Consider the following 20,784-nt stretch of genomic DNA (forward strand, 5'->3'; position numbering starts at 1 on the left):
TGCTCACTAGTCAAGACAAAGGCCGTTGGTGATGTGAACAAGAATTTTTGAAATATCCAAATTACTAGTTTCAAGCCTCAGAGTCTGAAATATCAATGCTTAATTGTAGATGTCACATTTTTAAAAAAAACGAAATTAGAAGACTCTATCAGGAAACCTTGCATCAGAGTAACAGGATGGAGGGAATAACATTTTCTAAGTCCTAGCGGTAGAAAAATCAGAGTTCTGACAGGAAAATTGGGGGCAATTTCACACGAAGAACAAAATCTTACGTTCCCAGTCGAAAATGTTGTGAATTTAGTCAGCGTACTTCAAAAGCGGACCGATTCAGGATAAGTGGTTTGAAGACAGCTGGTTAAGTCTTGTGGCTCTTAGCTAATGTTGGATATTAGGCATAAAACCCAAACCATGACCCCTCCCCAGACAACAGACAGACAAGACTTACATACCCCTGCAAAAGAGCGAACATGGAGAAACAGCAGTTGTTAGCATAACATTCTAAGGGAGAAATGGAAGCCGGAAAGTTTTGGGTGTCGAAATATCAAGCGGAAATGAGCGTGGCAGAGATATTTCCTGTTATGAAAGGCGCTGGGTGCATCATGGCGCCATGATGCACCCTACAGTATTTGCAAGCAACACTAGAAAAGATGGAAACACGAATGGACAACTACCAAGTCTAAAATGCGTGACAGAGCGGGAAAGCGTTGGAGCGTGGCGACGCTGAGGGAAAAGAGCAGGTTTCCTCAGGAGGTCAATGAAGTTATGGCAGCAGATGTCTGGAGTTGCAGAGGCAGAGACAGAGGAGGACTCACAAAAAGGACAACACACCAATCGTACCTTCGCCGGCTCCTTTGCCTTTCCTGTCAGGTAATTCTAACCCTGTGCCCCCTGAGGAATATAAGGAGACGTCCGTTGGCACTGGCCAACTGCTGGCCGTATCTTCCGTGATCTCATACATCTGCCCTTCCATCGGCTGCAGGTGCCAGTTTAGACCAAACAGGTGCATGGCTGTGGTGAGCAATGAGAAAAAATCATCTTTGTTTTAGCTTTGCCGCTCAGCGGACGAGAGTTTCGAGAGGCGAGAGCTGCGTTGACTAATACTCTTGTTTAACTCCCAGAGCACCAACATCAGCAGGGAGTTCCCTGCCTGCTTTCGGATACATTTCAAGGAATTAGTCTGGGCCTCTAACAGTATCAATTGCTCAGGTCTCGTGTTTCTAAAAGGATGGTCTTCTCCCTCATGCCCAGCCACAATTTATGATAGCCACGACGGGACTGCGAGACCGCAAAGAAGAGAAGTACTAGCATCTGCTCCACAATTCTGGGGTTCTCTTTGCTCTTGAGATCGACAAACTCAGAATCAGGGCAACCTTCAGACTCAGGATCTTTGGTTTGGGCAGGCTGGGTCTGAAACAGGGGTGTCCAACGCTGGCATTTCAGATGTCTATGGACTACAATTCTGGTGTTGGAGCAGATATTTATAAGAAAGATGAATTCTGCCAATTTTTCTAGTGCAAAACATCCCCCCCCGCCGCCAATGATTGAGGACTAGGATCTTTGTATTTGTTTTACAATATGCCACGCTACCCTAAGCCACAAATAAGTGAAGTTTTCTTTCTTACAAATAAATGTAGCCGCATATATACAGGTTGTGCACATTTTCAATGCAACACGTGAACAGGGCTCTTGTCATGAGTAAACCAGGATAACACCAGTTAGTAGTGGCGTAGCGCCAAGGGGGAGGAGGGTGCATGATGCTCCTCACGTGTGTTGGTGCTGGGATGTTCTGGGGGCATGGCAGGGGCGTTCCTAGACATAGGGGGCGGAGGCGTGGCAGGGGCACAGTGCTCATGCTTGCCTCGGGCGCCGTTCCCCCTTGCTCTGGCCCTGCCAGTTAGCAACAGAGGAGCCTAGTGGTGTTCTGGGTTCCAGCAACAACATCAACAGTGCTGGAAGGCCTTAGCATGAGCCTCTTGACTGAGTTTAACTGAACTCATTCGTTTTATTCAACCTGTTGCGTTAATCTTTAGGAGCTAATCTCGGTTGACAAGTGAGATATAATGAAAAAAAAACCAAATACAGTAATCTGGTTCTGATCCAAACCAGGCAGCGATTAACTGTTGTGAGCGGGCCCTGTTGTGGGATTCACCCAACCCTACTCATAGGTCATTCATACAAATGAAACAAACGAATAATGGTCAATTACTCAGAACCCCTTTCCAACAAAAAGAGAAAATGAGGCCAACTTTTGCCACGATGCAATGCTACGATGCAATTCAACCCAACCCAACCCAATCCAATCCAATCCAAGGTCTTTATTGGCATCTAGGCTAGAAAGTAATACATAATATACAAAATTTTAAATAAACAGAGATTTAAAATAAATAAAAGACATCCCACAGCACAACATTACTTGGAGTTAAAAAGGAAAGAGTTAATACCGTCATTAAAAGGACCAAAGTAAAAAATGAGCACCCTATATTTGGAGGACGGAGCTTTATTTATTTATTCCTGCAGAAATTTAGCTACATTCTCACACATTTCTAAGACGGGGCTATTCAACAGGAAGGTCAGCTTGGAACCATCAGAAAATTCGTCCCTCTGTCTTAAAATGGGGTTTATACACTGCTCGAATTTCATCGTAGAACAGGCATTAGAAGAAAACGTGCTGTACAGTTTTGGGGCAGCCCAACTTACAGGGTCAGTCTTTCCATAATAGCAACATTTTGGAAACTTCTACAGATGGCAGGGCGTTGAGTCTGGACAGGGAAAAGGCCCTTCAGTGATTCGGATTTGGAAGAAAGTAAAGATAATCAGATGTTTGACCAAGTTTGATTGGGACCCCCAAGATTGACGGAGAACAGGTTTTAGAAGCCGCTGTATAAAGATTTTGTGGTTCGGATTCCAAGCATCTAAAATTTGATTGTTTCAAAGGCCTCGGTAGCAGCCCCTAAACCAGTCAAGGATGCACAGGGCAGATTGGAAAAGCAAGGGGGATACTCCTGTCAGATTCACTTCATACCAAGCTGTGGTACTTTGTAAAAGCAAAGCAGGGTATGAAACAGTCGTACGGAAAAATATGCATATAAAAAATGTGGCACAGTCAAAAGGTGGGGGGGCAGGCCATGCACAAAAGGGCATGTTTATATGATTAGCCGTTGCCTCCTAAAAGTGCAGAAGAAGGCCAAAACAGCTTCCCGACGTATTTATTTCTCTTCCCCAGTATAAACATTTCATATTTAATCACAATCCAAATTTCCCTTTGGGCTCTCTGCGGCTCCCAGATTTGCCGTCCGCCACACTCGAAATGGCATTTCGTGATGAAGGGAGCACACACTATTTCCCCGCCCCACCCCCCCAATAACCCCAAACCCCCATATGACACAGCACACCCTCCAAGGAAGTGTACAGTGGCATTACCATCAAGTCCGCCCAATGTAATTAAGAGCAGAGAAATAGAACGAGAAGAGCTCGGTTTTGTTTACAAAATCATGCCGAGATTTACCGAGCATTCCTGAAAGGATCTTAGTATGAACGCAGGGGGAGAACGTTGGAGCTACAGAATGGAACCCGAGGCTTTTGAACTTTCATAACCAAGCACAGAAAACCTTTCCTCGAACTGGATGGACGCTTCTAGGATGCAGATTCAAATCTAACTTCTGATGTCTCTCAGTGGCTTTCGTCCAGACCTCACGCCAAGCCACGGTTTGTACTAACAAAAGGTTAGAATCCAAACAGTTTGGAACTTCCCAGAGTAAAATGGGCAAGCCGCACTCCAGAGCTGATAGTCAGGATTTGTATTCTGACCCCTCAATAGATTAATTCATTTATAAATTCTCATCCAACTCCCTGTGCTGTCACTTTAGGAGGCGGAATAAAGGCCATAAACTATGGTTTAACAATCCAGACAACTTCTTGAGCAAAACCGGGGTTTGCAAGCTAACATGAAACTTTGGTTTCAAATCCTGGTTTGCTGCCACGATAATGCCTGCTCGAAGTGTGATCTGGCACGATGTTGGCATCAAACAACTCTCTGATGGACTGTTAACGTATTTGACCCCTTCTGCCAGTCTCACCCACAGGCCAACAATCCAAAGAAATTTGCCGAGCGACGCTCTGTCAACAGTTCAGTTCCCAAGAGGGTATCCAGATCATAGGGATAAGTTTCGTATTATGGTTTTGGAACCCAACATTATTGCATGGATTTAATCTGCAGACAGGACTGGAAGCATTTATGACGACACTGAAGGTGAGCAATAGGAACAAAAGGCACACACACAACAATACCAACAAGCCACCATGCAACTCAGGCCAAGTAGAGACACTGGAGCACACTCTGTTTCATTGTGCAAGATTTGCCAAGATCAGAATGACCCAACCCATCATTGCTTCACTCCTATACAATCATTTTTTCATCATTCCTATTACCCATCTCCTCCCAATTATGACTGTATGACTATAGCCTGTGCTGACATTTCATTTTATTTTATGATTTTACATTTTATGTTTTTATTACTATTGATTGTTTCCTGATTGCTTACTAGACCTATATGACAATCATTAAGTGCTGTACCTTATGATTCTTGACAAATGTATTTTCTTTTATGTACACTGAGAGCATATGCACCGGAGACAAATTCCTTGTGTGTCCAATCACACTTGGCCAATAAAGATTCTATTCTATTCTATTCATTTAACTGATGCTCTTAGGATTCCTTTAATCTTAGATAATCTTGATCCTTACTTTTGTGAAAGCGAAGCAAAATATCTTTTAAAGATTATAGACGCAATGCTAGATGGATACTAAGCATTAGATGGCTATCATCACAACAACAACAATGTTGGTTACATTAACTATCTGCTACTGGTATACTGTACCTACCTCTGTCAGTAACCTGTGGGTTCACGGTCACCCAAAGTCAAATAACCCGTGGGTGATTCATTGAGAGATGTCGTAGTTTTGTTATCGATTGCCAGATGGAGTGACAACTGAAGGCTGTGGCAACCTATTGGAGTCAGATCAATTGTTCGCCCATTTCCTTGCCCCCTATCCCTTGTTCTGTGTTAGGTGCCACTCTAACAATCTCTGTGTTTTACAGTGGAGTGTTGATACTGTATGCTGTTGTGATGCCTGGGCTCTGTTGGTGGGTCTTCAGTCTGGTCTGTGGAGAGGTGTATGGGAATGGCACTTTTGATGAGTCCATTTGGACTAAACTATTGATAAGACTCTGAATGGTTGTTGCATTTATCTGTCTTTTATGGACAATTGTTTTATTGTATTTTGGAATGCCAATAAAGGCTTGTCTAAAAAAAACAAAACTAGCCACCCTCTGAAGAGGGCTGCCATGTTTTTTAAACTGTCCTTGTTCATATGATTTCGACAGCAGAACGAATAAATTCAGCAGGTGACTCTTTACCTAGCCTGGTACCGAAGTGATGGGAACAACCCTACCTGCTGAGTTTCTGGAAGCTGGCATTGAGAGCATGTGAGAAGAGCCAGTTGAAAAGATGACATACATTCTCGGTTTCAAGGCAATTTGTTTGCACCATTGATAGCAGATTGATCCCTCCCTCCACTGCAGGGATCCCTAATCCCATTGTGCCTATGAACACCTTTGGAATTCTGACGACCCGGAAAACCCACAACGTCTTAATATTAAGATTAATTTAATTAAGCTGTGGATCTTGGACTGAGCGTTGAGCAGGGTTAAGCTGCTCAAATGACGAATCCAGGGCCAAATGACAAATCCAGCAAAATCAAGTGGGGAAAATGTTTTTTGGGATATTGCCATCAATATTTTCTTGAACCTGCATTTCAGGCGGCAGGTGGAAGAGTTTTCATTGCTGTTTTGCCCGTCAGGGAAAAAAAGACCCTCAACTTGGAGATTATGGTACGGCTGAGAACCCGAGGCTGAATTCTTCCTTTAGATATCTGCCTTTCAAGTCTGCGGGGGATTGAGAAGACGGAAGAGCTTGTAAACATTCCCCCTTTCCTGGCAACCTAATTGGTTTGGTCCAGGAAAAGCTTTCCACAGCTGATTAGGTTGATAGTATAAAACAGCCACAAATAAGTCAAATTGGAGCACCGTTCTCATTTCGCCGCGCGAAAGATAAACTGGAATTGCCCAATAAAGGCACAATTATTTAGAACATTCTACCAATTCCTGGGTAGAACGGAAACCACTGGAGTCTCTCATGTACCCAATCCTCATAATTCTGAATCTTTTAAGTTTCAAAAGAAGCGAGTTGCAGAATGTCCTGTAGAATCAATTGTTTCAGCATTAATATTAGGGTTACGAAGATGAGGTCAGAAAATTCCTGGAGATTTGGGAGCTGGATGGCATGAGGATGGCCGGGTTTGCAGAAGAGCGGGACCTCAGCAGAGTACACCGTTATACACTCCATTACCCAAAGCGGCCATTTTGTCTGGGGCTGATTCTGCACAGGCGACACTAACGGCTTACTCAGGGGTCTTCAAACTATGGCCCTCCGGAAGTTCATAGACTACAATTCCCATGAGCCCTACCACTTGGCCATGCTGGCAGGGGATGATGGGAATTGTAGTCCATGAACATCTGGAGAGCCATAGTTTGAAGACCCCTGGCTTAAATGAACCCATATTGCCCGGGTTGCCGTTTGCATGGCGGGTGCAGGAGTCACCCAGAATCGCTTGGATCCCGTTGGCAGGAGGAAGCAAAGTTCCCACAGGAAACGCTGACTTTCCCGGGAAACTGCACACCCGAGAATCCCACCCACTTACCAGCACAACACAATGGCCGCCCAGAGAATCCAGTCTAATGGCAGCTGCCAGGGGAATCCACCATAATGAAAGATGGCAGGGCGGGGAATAGAACATTTCCTGGTTGCCACAGTTCTCACAGGCAAGCAGGAAGCATCTGAAACCCAGGTTGAAGGGGAAAAAGTCGCTAATTTAGCAACTTTCCTTTAACCCGGGTTCAGGCAAATATAATGTGTTACAAACAGAAGGGGGGGAGTTCTGTGGGAACTTCTGCCCCATAATGCTTTTAAAGGAGCAGCAGTGGCGTAGGAGGTTAAGAGCTTGTGTATCTAATCTGGAGGAACCGGGTTTGATTCCCAGCTCTGCCGCCTGAGCTGTGGAGGCTTATCTGGGGAATTCAGATTAGCCCGTGCACTCCCAGACATGTCAGCTGGGTGACCTTGGGCTAGTCACAGCTTCTCTGAGCTCTCTCAGCCCCACCTACCTCACAGGGTGTTTGTTGTGAGGGGGGAAGGGCAAGGAGATTGTAAGCCCCTTTGAGTCTCCTACAGGAGAAAAAGGGGGGGATATAAATCCAAACTCCTCCTCCTCCTCCTCCTCCTCCTCCTCCTCCTCCTCCTCCTCCTCCTCTTCTTCTTCTTCTTCTTCTTCTTCTTCTTCTTCTTCTTCTTCTTCTTCTTCTTCTTCTTCTTCTTCTAAAAAGTGCCCGAATCTGTTATATATAGCCTGCGTGGAATCGCCCTAGGAAAGCCAGTATCTGTAGTCTGGAGATCAGCTGTAATTTCAGACCCTACCTGGAATTTGGCAATCCTAAAAAAACTTCTTGCAGGTTTGAAATTCTACCTTGTGCTTCATCTCAGTTTTCCTCTGTGCATTATGGGGGGGGGGGGATATAAAGAACTGTGGGTGAAATGCCTTTTAAAAAATGACATCCTTTGAGATAGAGCCTAAAAGCGAAGTAGGGACTTTGGAAAAGGTAAGGAACGTCTTGCGTTCGCCAACGGTCTCGGTTCAAACCGACGCAGCCTGAACCAATCAGCGCTGTTCTTCTGCTCAGCAAGACGTACGGAAAAGCACTCAGAGCACAAACGCCTTCTTAACTATTTTTTTTCCACCTCACGAATAACGTTCAATACCTCTTCACCCCGCCGTTGAAGGCTTCCCACAGTCTAGAAGAGCGCAGCGCAATTATCAGCCATTTGCGACGGGGGCACCAAGCTCTTGGAGTCTAAGGCTGCGTGAAGGCCTGCACTCCTTTTTGGCTACATTCCTCATTAATTGAAATGGTTTTTAGTTCCTCGAAAGCCCTTTCCTGACAGCAGCTGGGTTGACGGTTTTAAAAACAGAACTTCAACCTAATTTTCGCTGCGGTGGTTTCCTTCGTGCAAAGGACCCCAGCTGTCTACTCCTGGTGGGAAGGGAGACACCATCTGGGAAACCCAGGTCCAAATTCTCACTCTGCTACGGAGATTGCTGGGTGACCCTAGGCCAGGTACTCAGTCTGACCCCCCACCTACCTCATGGGGTTGTTGTAAGGATAAAATGGAGGATGGAGAAGAACGGAAGTTAAGTCCCCACTGGTGAGAAAGGCAGGGAATAAATGAAGTAAATAATTGTAAAGTTCATGGATGCTGATGGTGGAACAGAAAATAGCTACAATGCAATGTTTATGTTTCACCAACATACTCAGAGGTGAACAAAATGGGGAAAACTGGGGACAGGGGGAATCTTCCAACTCTATGATTCTACAAAATGAGCTGAACTCACTGCTACAAGGTATGGTGGTGGATGCTGACCTAGATGGATTTAAAAGAGAGCTGGACAATTGGAAGAAGAAGAAGAAGAAGAAGAAGAAGAAGAAGAAGAAGAAGAAGAAGAAGAAGAAGAAGAAGAAGAAGAAGAAGAAGAAGAAGAAGAAGAAGAAGAAGAAGAAGAAGAACAACAACAACAACAACAACAACAACAACAAGAAGAAGAACAACAAGAACAACAACAAGAACAACAACAAGAACAACAACAAGAACAACAACAACAAGAACAACAAGAAGAACAAGAAGAACAAGAAGAACAAGAAGTAGCAGTAGCAGCAGCAGCAGCAGTAGTAGTAGTAGTAGTAGTAGTTTGGATTTATACCCCACCTTTCTCTCCTGTACGGACACTCAAGGAGGCTTACAAGCTCCTTTCCTTTCCTGTCCCCACAATAGACACCTTGTGAGGTAGGTGGGGCTGAGAGAGTTCTGAAGAACTGTGAGTAGCCCAAGGTCACCCACAAGGAATGTAGGAATGTGGAAATACATCTGGTTCACCAGATAAGCCTCTTCCACGCAGGTGGAGGAGTGGGGAATCAAACCCGGTTCTCCAGATTAGAATCCACCTGCTCTTAACCACTACACCATGCTGGCTCTCAAATCACTGGAAAAGACAATAATAGGAAAGGCTGAAGGAGGTGGTTAAGAGTAAGACCCAACAGGAGATGGATTGATTCTACAAAGAAAGCCTCGGCCCCCAGTTTGCAAGACGTGAGCAAGGCTGCTAAGATAGGACATTTTGGAGGACGTTGATTCATAGCGTTGATGGTCCTTAACGTACACAATGATTATATTTCTCTTTTCCTGTTACTATAAAAAGAGAGGATAATTGGGAGACATAACTTTAAGAGTATTCATAACAACATCAATTTTGGTTAGAGAAGGGATTGGAAGGAGACCAAAGGGAATTAGTAGGGCCAATTAATGGCTGCCACGTTTCTCTATCTTGTGGATCATCTTAACAAACCTTCATTTGTTACCCTTCCTACATGGGGTATCACACGGTTCAGGATGCCACATCCAGAAGATGTGAACAGATGTGAGAATGGCGAAATGGTCAAAGTTGTGATCCCTAGCGTGGCTATCCACTGGAGCCACGTTGCCAAGTAATGTGTTTCCCGGTGTCTACTTCCTTCTTCCTCAAAGCAAAAAGAGAAAAACAGAATCCTTAAACAAACAATACTGTGTAATGGAGAAAACACATAAAATTGGCCAGTCAAGGGCCTTGTATTTGTGAACTTTCCCCATCTTAATCTGCTGACACCCAGAAGATCATATTTAGCCAAGTTAGAGGAGAGAATGGAAGGAAAGGGGGAGGGAGGGAGGGGAACACAGATAGGGATTTTGACATCCAAAGCAAAATGGTCTCTTCTCGGGACAGTTTGATGGAGTGGAGAAACTGGCTCGGACAGGCAACAATGATTGTGATAGATTACCCCGAGCAGTAAAGATAAGGCATTCTTAGTGAAGACTAAGAGGCCCTTGGCCGGTGGGAAGGGAAGACAAAAAAACTCGCGGGAGTCAGCAGAAAAAAATATATAAAGATTTTGTTCAAAAGACGCCTGACCGAAACCTGCTCGGGAATTGATGGCCTTTTACAAGCTTGTTGACTGGCCTGAGCCGAGTAAAGGAAATGTAATAAATAACCAAAGTCATCAATTACTGGAGTTTTAATTTAAGAGCCGAGTTAAAGCCCCGGGCCGAAGACGCTAATTGATTTCTAAGCCGGTGCTGAAAGAGGGATCCTCCGGAAATGCGGGGCTCTTCGTCAGCAGTCTTTGTTACAATTTCTTGTTTAATCTTCGTGTGCATGGTGGTGGGGGGTGGGGGGGTGGGAGGGGGTGTGTTAAAGCCTCCCAGGCAGAGCCTTTTGTCCTCAGTTCTGGGCCATTGATCTTTAATTGAGGCAAATACCCAACTCACGGCCGATTTTCTTAAATAAAGTAAATGCTTTGTGTGCGCGCGCCTGTGTCTAGTCCATTCCCAGCCTGGCAGCGACAAAGTGAGAGGACAGCAGAATCTTAGCGGAAGACCCATTTTGGAAAGACTCATGGAAGTCCACCGAGGGGCCCGGTCAGGAGTTAAGCCTGGAGAGAAAACTTCTTGAGGTGATATGGTAGCCATCTTCACGTATTTGAAGAGCTGTCATGTATCAAGGATAGAGCGAATTTTAGAAAGGCCAGTTTGGAAAGACAATTTTGGAAAGGGGTCATGGAAGGCCACCGAGGGGCCCTGTCAGAAGTTTAGCCTGGAGAGAAAACGTCTTGAGGTGTTATGGTAGCCATCTTCATGTATTCGAAGGGCTTTCCTATATCGAAGACAGAGCGAATGTTGGAAAGACAATTTTGGAAAGGGGTCATGGAAGGCCACCGAGGGGCCCTGTCAGAAGTTTAGCCTGGAGAGAAAACGTCTTGAGGTGTTATGGTAGCCATCTTCATGTATTCGAAGGGCTTTCCTATATCGAAGACAGAGCGAATGTTGGAAAGGTCATTTTGGAAAGGCTCCTGGAAGGCCACCAAAGGGCCCTGCCAGAAGTTTAGTTTGGAGAGAAAACATCTGAGGTGATATGGTAGCCATCTTCACGCATTCGAAGGGCTGTCATACATCGAGGATGCAGCGAAGTTCTTTTCCGTTGCCCCAGAAGGTGGGACCAGAATCAATGGGTTGAAACTAAATCAGAGTTTTCGGCTAAACATTAGGAAAAACTTCCTGATAGTAAGAATGGTTCTTCGGCGGAACAGGCTTCCTCCGGAGGTGGTGGCCTTTCCTCCTTCGGAGGTTTCTAAGCAGAGGCTAGATGGCCACCTGGCAGCAAGGCTGATTCTGTGAACTTAGACAGATCATGATGAGGACAGGAAGGAATGGGTCCGTTCTTAGCTCTTGTGGCCCTTTCTTACATGCCCAGGGTACTGCCGATCGCTGCTTTGGGGTTAGGGAGATATCTTCTTCCTGATCAGACTGGCCAGGAATCCTGGAGGTTTCTTGCTTTCCTCTGGGCAAAGAGAAGGGATCACTGGTGGGTGTGTGTGTGTGTGTGGGGGGGGGGGAGAAAGGCAGTTGTGAATTTCCTGTGTTGTGCAGGGAGTTGGACTAGATGACCCTTGAGATCCCTTCCAGCTCCACATTTCATGAAATTTGGGATAGTGGACTGTTTTGGATAGTGCATTTGAGGTCTTTTCCAGCTCTAGGTTTTCACACAAAGATGGCAGTTCAGAGAAAAGAGTTCTCGGCCATTTGGTTTTTTAAAAAATCCCGCCACAGATTTCTTCACTGAAGTAACACCACCCCTTCAGGGTTGGTCTGCTGAAGGTTTTCGGCAGACGTGACATTCGAACCGGAGAGTGTCCCAAAGCACAGCCCCATGTTTTGGCCACATGCTCAAATCAGCGGCCTGGTGGCGAAGTTCTCCTCCATTTTCTCTCCATGACAGGAAAACTTTAACTGCTGTGGTTTTTGTTTTGCTGAGGAATTGCTAAAGGCTCAGGGAGCGTTAAGTAAGCCGTATGAAATCTCAACAAGAACATCGGTGTAAAACGTTTTACAGGGAAATATGCAAGAATAGCTGAAATGGATTAAGGGGTAATCAACGTGAACTGAACGGTCTCCCAGACGCATTTTATACCGAGGGCTCCGATCCAGTACGGAAGCTGCTCGCTGACAGAAAATGTCTGATAGGATTAGTCAAATCATCACAGTTCTACCATTTCCCCATGGATAGGGGAAATAAACATATCTCTCGCCTTCCAGTGACCTTCAGTTTCTAGGGCTTCTGGGCCCGAGTGCCAAGCTGGCCACGGGATCCTATTAATTCATTTTAGCCGTGGCGGCATAAACACAGACTGCTAAGCTACCACCCCGAGTCAGGCGAGGCGCCAACTCATCTCGCCGGCTCCTTTGCCAGCTAAAATCACCATCCCTGACCGCTAATGTTTCTGACTCCAAAACCCCGAGGACTTTTAAGCATGGCTCACAGTTGCCAACTTTTCTATAGGCCTCTGCGGATATGTTTTTAAATAAGACTTGATCGGCAGAAATGGTCGGGTGAAGCTTTTCACACCACAAGAAAAACAGGAACGTCTGCTAATTGAAATCCGCTAGGTCCAATTTGAGGCCTAGTTCTCACTAAAGAGGCAAACCCATGTCTGGCCTGAACCTAGGGCTGCCAACCTCCAGGACGTGGCTGGAGATCTCCCACTATTACAATGTATCTCCAGGTGACAGAGTACACTTGGAGAAAATGGCCACTCTGAAAGGTGGAAGTTATACCCCATGGCGTTATGCCCCATGGAAGTTCTTTCCCTTAGCGAACCCCACCCCCCAAAATCCCAGGTATTTCCCAACCTGGAGCTGGGTACCCTAGCTGAACTGCTTCAAATGACAGGCGCGGTTTCACTTGGCTGGATTCTTCTCCGTACCAAAAAAGTCTCTGCAGACAGAAATCCAGATATGAGGTGGAAAGGCTAGGCTACAACCCTTCTTTCCCTAATCTCTTTTGGGTTTCTTTTGTGCAGGAATCCTCATCACAAACAAGCTTTCATTGGGAGGAGACCCCAGACCAAACCTCATCTAGAGCCAGAGGCGAAGCAAGGGGGGAAACCGCCAAGGGCACTGGTGCGTCCTCTGCCCCCGTCTCGCCCCGGAACGCCCCTGCCCCAGAACACCTCCGCCATGCCCTCACCACACCCCCACAGGGGTGCGCACTGGTGCATTGCGCACCCCCCGTCCCCTTGGAGCTACGCCTCTGTCTAGAGCAGTGTTTACCAACCTTTTCGATGTCACGGTACCCTTGACCTCACTCTTCATATCTCACGGTACCCCTGCCGCCACCCCCCACCTTCCCCTCCCAGTGCCCCTGCTTGCACCACCCCCACCTTCCCCTCCCAGGGTGAAGGGAAGAACTGGGGGGGGGCAGGAAGTGGCTGCTGACCTTGTGGCAGGCCCCTCCCTGAGCCAGCTCCATGTCCTTGCTGGCGCTGGCAGGAGACACCACAAAAGTGAGGGGGGGGTAGCATTGCCACGGTACCCCTGGGACATGCTCACGGTACCCCAGGGTACCATGGAAATCTTGGTTGAAAATTACTGGTCTAGAGCATGGTGTATAGTTCTAGGTGCCACACTATAAAACTGATGCAAAGCAATCGGAATGGGTTCAGAGGAGAACGATAGTCAGAGAGCCACAAAACAAGTCCCACATTTCCTTGTACAAAGAAACTGGGTACATTTTGCCTTCAGGAGACTGCAGGGAAACAAATACCCATTCTTCAAATACCCAAAGGGCTGTCATAGGGAAGAGAACAAAGATGTTCCCTACAGTTCCAGAGGCAAGGTTGCACACAACACAACACATAATATAACCAGCAATGATAAAACCACGCAGAAAGTCCCCAAGCTCAACCCCCTGAAAGACCAGGCAGGAGGTGATGTGAATTTTGTCTCAATTCCCCCCCCCCTCAGAACTGCGACATCCCTGTCGCAGTTATGAACTGCACCTTTCCGCCGGAACAAGGTCGATACCGCTTCGAAGCTTCGAAGTGGGGAAGCATCGAAACGACACCTCATCCGTTCAACGAATCAGGAGCCGCTTTTGTGGCATGCGCAGAACGGGAGAGTCGTGGCGGGCATGTAACTGTAAACTGTAAAAACTGTAAAAAAAAAAAAAGAACGCTCCCGTTTCCCATGGTAACACAAGTTCCAATCACGATCGAGGGGGGAAACAGGCGCCAAGATGATCCCACCCACTTAGCTTGGTTCCAGAAGTTGCTGTGCGGACAGCCTGGAATCGCCCCCCACGGAAGGGAACCGAGTCGACCTTAGCTCCCTTCTGTAGTGCGGAAAGCCCCTCAGATTCACTGAAACTCAGAGAATAGGTGGCTCCATTCGTTCTTCTTCTCCGGGATAACTCCAACAGTAATTACCAAGATAACTACTCCACACCCTTTCTCGCGCTCTCCCCCTGATAAAACTATGTCGTTTCTGAGGAAGCAGCTGCTAGGGAATTAATCATACTTTGGGGCTGACATTCAGTGCTGTCACACAACGAAGGTTTTGGGGAATGGAAAGGCTTCCAAGCCGTCAATCTATCAGCAGCTTGGTGCAGGCAGCAGTTGTTAGCCGGCATCCTAGGGTGCGAGGCTTATAAAATAGGTAAGGCATTTCGCCGAACATCTGTTAGGATGCGGTTGCACCCCGGTGTGCCATATGAGCATCGCTAGAGCAAAGAGCAGGACGGGGATGACTGGCCAGCAGCTGCCCAGCCTGCCAAGGGGAGGGACGGCTTCTCGGGCAATTGTACGGTGTAGCAGGCATTTGGCAACAATGGCATTTTCTCAGAAGTAAGCCTCAGAGTCTCCTGTTCTGAATGGGAAATGTCTGGAGGACGACGCTCCTATGACACAAATTCAAATGTCATAAATAAGCATAAGCATTTTATTGTCATTGTGCACGCACAACGAAATTTACAGCAGCATTCCTTGATGCACACAATTTCAGACTCCTACCCCATCCTCGCTTTCCCCTTCCTCCACCCATCCCTACACAGCCCCAAACACATCAACACGAAGCCACGGAGTTTAGCATAGCCACAGCTCTAGAGTAGAAGCTGCCTCTAAGCCTCTTTTGTGTCCCTGGATTTGATGGGACCTGTAAAATCAGTCTGGCCGGATGGTAGCAGTTCAAAAAGAGAGTGTGCTGGATGAGACGGGTCTCTCAGAATATTTTGGGCTTTCTTTAGGCTTCGGGAATTATAGAGTTCTTCCAAGGAGGGGAGAGGGCAGCCGATAATCCTCTGTGCAGCAGTGATCACCCTTTGGAGCACCTTCTTATCTGCCACTGTGCAACTGGAGAACCATACACAGATGCAGTAGGTTAAGACACTCTCTATAGCACAGCGGTAAAAGGACACCAGGAGTTTTCCAATCAGTTGTTGTTTCCTTAAAAGTCTCAGATGAGTAGCATCTTTGCTGGGCCTTCTTAACCACCATACATGCAGTCCTGTGTACTTCAGCTCCTAGGTCACGCATTCCTCTTTAATCCATGACGCTCTTGTGAAATTAAAGAAAATTTAAGAAAAGGAGGAGGAGGAGGAGGAGTTTGGATTTGTATCCCCGCCTTTCCCCCGCTAAGGAGACTCAAAGCGGCTTACAATCTCCTTCCCCCCCCCCCCACAAGGGATGACCTTGGGCTAGTCACAATTCTTTCTGAACTCTTTCAGCCCCACCTACCTCACAAGATGTCTGTTGTGGGGAGTGGAGAGGAAAGGAAAAAGAGTTTTTTAAGTTGCCTCGAGACTCCTTATAGGCGGGGAATAAATCCCAAATCTTCTTCTGCTGTACGTAGCACAGTGTACAAGTATACCTCCAGGGATACTCAGATCTACGCACAACTCAAAGGGAGGTCTCTGAAGTTTACTGGCATTAAGGCTGGTAAAGGAGATGAAGGGTCTCAGACAGGTGCCCTTCACTGAGCAGCTAACCAAACTTGCACGAAGATCAAAACTTCCCATTTGCTTCTCCTGCCTCTGACCGAGTAGATTCGCTCTCCAAATTACGAAATCCCCAAACGCTTTACCCTTTACCCACAGGGAAGGTACTATAATCCCTCGATATTTTTGGAAACCTGTCTTCTTTCTTTTTTTCCAGATCTGCGGTGTTCCCTTTTTTGGAGCTAGCTGAAAGGATCAGACTAAAAGTGCTCGTTTAAAACATACAGCTCTTCCCCTATGCTTACAAAGAAGTGCTCTAGGAGGCTGAAATACAAGAAGACCGAACTAGCAAAGAGGCTGGGATACCTGGGAATTTTAGGGGACATTTTGGGCTACGGTAGAAGACAAGGAATAGAGAAGTTTATTTCTGATAATGGAGACCCTGCCCATCAGTGGAAAATTTCCACTGAAAACTAACATTGCAGGATCAAGGCTTGGCTGGAACCCGTCTCTCTGACTTCAGGTTTCCTTTGTGCAATATTTTTTTTGCACAAAGCTGCACTCAGTCCATCCCAGGTTTGGTGAAGTTTGGTTCAGGATGTCCAAAGTTATGGACCCTCAAAGATGTAGCCTTCATCTTCTATTAGCTCCCATTGAAAACAATGGAGGATGGGGCACTCCCTTTGGGAGTCCATAGCTTTGGACCCCCTGGACCAAACTTCACAAAACCTGGGTGGTATCAATAAGAGACTCTCCTGATAATACAACGCAGGTTTGGTGAAGTTTGGTTCAGGGGGTTCAAAGTTATGGACCCTCAAAGGTGTAGGCCCCATCTTCTATTAGCTCCCATTGGAAAATATGGAGGGATGGGGCACCCCCTTTGGGAGTCCATAATTTTGGACCCCCTGAACCACACCTCACCAAGCCCGGGTAGTATCATCAGGAGAGTCCCCCCAAACAATCTCTGAATGCTTGGTGCTGCTAGGCCAAACAATGCGCCCCCTGCAGGCCAAAAACCAAAAAAGCACTAAAATGTTTTTAAAATCCACAAACGGAGGGGCGGAGCTTCGGACATGAATGGGGGGGTTCAAACCCGAGAAACCCTCCCCCCCTTACCTACGTCCATGTATGAGACCCCACCTGCAGACTGAGGTGGCAGGCACAGGTTTACCAACTTACCTGGGCAAACTGGTTTATGAATAGATCTCTGCAGTAGTAAACAGTAGCCACCCCAAGGGGGAAGGGGGCATTTTGTTCAAGTGGTCAGGGGCACTAGCCCCACCAGAAGCCCGTGGTCCCAGCAATCCCCCCCCCAGGGTATGCTGATGCAGTCTCTGCCCACCCCTTTCCACAATGTTGCCGTTTGGTGGTGGAAAGTGTTAGCAAGTCACACCTAACTTCTGGCGACCCCTGGTGGGGTTTTTCAAGGCAAGAGATGTTCGGAGGTGGTGTGCCATTGCCTGCCTCTGCAGACTTCCTTGGTGGCCGCCCATCCAAATACCGACCATGGATGATTGTGCTTAGCTTCTGATATCTAACAAGATCAGGTTAGCCTGAGCCGTTCATGTCAGGGCCTGATGTTTTATCGAGTATTGGGTCATCGTCAAGGTGTTGGTTTTGACCTCTAAGGCCGTCAAGAGGTATTGAACCCACATATCTTAGGGACCGCCTCTCCCCATATTGCACAGCCAGGTCCCTCCGCTCTTGTAGTGACCCCTGGCCCGAATGATATCCGGCTGGCCTCCACGAGGGCCAGGACCTTTTCTGTCCTGGCCCCTAACTGGTGGAATAAGCTCCCATGTAAGATCAGGGCCCTGCGAGATCTGAATCACTTCCGCAGGGTCTGTACGATGGAGCTATTCCGCCAGGCTTTTTCAAGAGGCTGGCTAGGTTGACACTTATCAAATACTGGCCCCTGTGGGTTAACGGATTTGAGTCGTCATTTCTTTCTTTCTTTCTTTCTTTCTTTCTTTCTTTCTTTCTTTCTTTCTTTCTTTCTTTCTTTCTTTCTTTCTTTCTTTCTATCTATCTATCTATCTATCTATCTATCTATCTATCTATCTATCTATCTATCTATCTATCTATCTATCTATCTATCTATCTATCTATCTATCTATCTATCATTTATTCATTTATATCCCGCCCTTCCCAATAGGGTTCAGGGCGACAAGCATCAATATATAATCAGTTAAAACAATGCAGTATAAAATCGGTATAAACACCAGGTAACTACACCAGGTAACCACACCAGCTAAAACTTTTTATTCCTGTTCTATCTTGTGGGTATTTTATTGCATTTTTATTGTATTTTATGTTAATTATCACTGGTTTTTAAATATATATATTGCTTAACTATTGTTGTGTGCTGCCCTGAGCCCTTTGGGGATGGGCGGGGTACAAATATAAGAAACAAATAAATAAAACAATAAAACACCAAAAAAACCCACGATGTTAAAACATATTAACTAAATTACAATTTTTTAAGAAATACTCAGCATAAAAATATAGATCAGTGGTGGCCAACCTATGGCACTCCAGATGTTCATGGACTGCAATTCCCATCAGCCAATTGGCCATGGTGGCAGGGGCTGATGGGAATTGTAGTCCATGAACATCTGGAGTGCCATAGGTTGGCCACCCACCCAGATTTCCCTGGTGGTCCTCCATCCAAATATTAACGGGGGGGGGGGGGTAGACCTTGGTTAGTTTCTGACATCTAACAAGATCAAGCTAGGCTGGGCCATCCAGATCAGAGCCTGCTGCTATTTACAGGTACAAAATGCTTAGAGAAATCGGTTCATATTCTGCTCCTTGTCTAATTGGATCCTATCATTCATTTACGCAATTCGGCCATCAGCCATTTTATTTTACCGCCAATGGTTCGCTGCAGATCCCGGCAAATGCCCATACATTATAGTGTTATACATCCTACCAGGGCCTATCCAAGGAAAATAATATTTTTTTTCCCAAGCAGACACCTTTTTATGATGGGAACATTATCGCTATCTAATCTATACCGCGGCGTGTTTCTCCGTGATCAAAGTCAATTACCACTCAGTCCCAACGTACCCTCTAAATGGAGTTTTAATTTGTGTGTATTAAAGAGGAACTTTCCCATCGGGGTATTCAGTGTAATTAGAGAAACCAGGACAGGCAGATTTTACAGGGAAGCTCCTACCTTGCTTCGTAATTGCTGAAGTGTAAGGTTGGTCCGTTATGGTCAGTATAACTTTATACAAGCTACTTCATTAGACAACCTGTAATTCATGGGGAGGGAAGGAGGGAGCTTAATTGATGGTGTGTGATTCATATACTTGATTCAACTACCTCCGACTCGCTCCCAAGCTGCCCCCAATACATCTATCTGAACACATTCGGTCCATCCCGTTGCTATTATCAATTTGATTTATTTATTGTACCCTCCTGCCTTCCGACAAGAATCTCAGAGCGGTTTGCACCAGTGGTGGGATCCAAACATTTTAATAACAGGTTCCCATGGTGGTGGGATTCAAACTGTGGCGTAGCGCCAACGGGGCTGGGTGGGGTACGGCGGGGGCGGGGCTGTGGCAAGGACGCAGCCGCTGCGCCGGTCCTTTGGCGGGAAACAAATGCACGCAGGCGCAGGCTGCCACGCAAGCCGGTGCACCTCCTGCTAGACTGCTTCAAGTTCTGCGCGCTACTGCTGAGAGGAGGGGCGTGACTAAGGCAAAAATCACGTGGCAAAATCACCCATTAGTAACCCCCTCTCGGCACACACAAATAATTAGTAACCTACTCTCGGGAACCTGTGAGAACCTGCTGGATCCCACCTCTGGTTTGCACGAGGCTTCCTGTCAGCCACTCAGCCTAAAGAACTTGACAGGACTACCAGTCCTCAGAGTGCTCTCCGGTCTCAAGGCAGGACTGAACCAAAAATGGCACACCGTTTTCTGTGAATTCTTTGGACAGTACTACAGAGACGCCCCTCTCTTTGGCAAATATTTACCAGGGTTTGCCAAAAATTTTACTGGTTAACTTGAACTGCCATTACTGGTCCTCACTCTCCATGGCCGTCATCTGCCTTCACTCCCCATTGCTCTTCTGGGCAACTCTGAGTGGCTGAGATTTGAGTTCATCCCCGTAATCACTACTGAGAGCCAGTGATTAAGAGCGGGAGACTCTAACCTAAAAACCGAGTTTGATTTCCCACTCCTGCACATGAAGCCTGTTGGGTGCTCTTGGGACAGTCACAGTTCTCACAGAACTCTCTCAGCCCATGGCAGTGGCAAACCACCTCTCAATCTCTTTCGTCTTGCAAACCCTTCGGGGTTCGCTGTGTCTCGACAGCACATGCGCAATCACTGTGACATAGACCAGGCCTGTCAAATCCCGAGCACCTTTTCCCAGCTAGTTCCTCCCTAAACTCCTACCTCACAGGGTGTTTGTTGTGAGGGGGGAAGGGCAAGGAGATTGTAAGCCCCTTTGAGTCTCCTGCAGGAGAGAAAGGGGGGATATAAATCCAAACTCTTCTCTGTTCTGACAGAGCATGGAAATAAGGATTTCCTTTGCCCCACCAGGTTCTCTGCCCAAACAGCTGCATGACAAGGCAGATATCAGCAGGAGAAATTTTCCTGACTGTTGCTGACCACCAAAACTGCTGAAGACCACCTAAAAGAGAGCCAGCGTGGTGTAGTGGTTAACAGCAGGTGGATTCTAATCTGGTGAACCAGATGTGTTTTCACACTCCTACATTCCTGCTGGGTGACCTTGGGCTAGTCACCGTTTTCTCAGGACTCTCTCAGCCCCACCTGCCTCACAAGGTGTCTGTTGTGGGGAGA

At 46.6% G+C, this 20,784-nt stretch overlaps 1 protein-coding gene across 1 annotated transcript in view; it reads right to left on the bottom strand.

Annotated features, from left to right (window-relative positions):
• The window catches only part of LOC125431251 (teneurin-4-like), a 92,133-nt gene that overhangs the window by 30,565 nt on the left and 40,784 nt on the right, over nucleotides 1–20,784 (bottom strand). The window contains exons 4-5 of the mRNA XM_048494011.1: nucleotides 838–1,008; nucleotides 450–498 (exon numbers count right to left, since the gene is read on the bottom strand). Of these exons, the coding sequence (XP_048349968.1) occupies nucleotides 450–498; nucleotides 838–1,008 (220 nt within the window). The remainder of the gene's footprint in view (nucleotides 1–449; nucleotides 499–837; nucleotides 1,009–20,784) is intronic.

The sequence above is a fragment of the Sphaerodactylus townsendi genome, linkage group LG04 (assembly GCF_021028975.2).
Source record: "Sphaerodactylus townsendi isolate TG3544 linkage group LG04, MPM_Stown_v2.3, whole genome shotgun sequence".
NCBI classification, from domain to species: domain Eukaryota; kingdom Metazoa; phylum Chordata; class Lepidosauria; order Squamata; family Sphaerodactylidae; genus Sphaerodactylus; species Sphaerodactylus townsendi.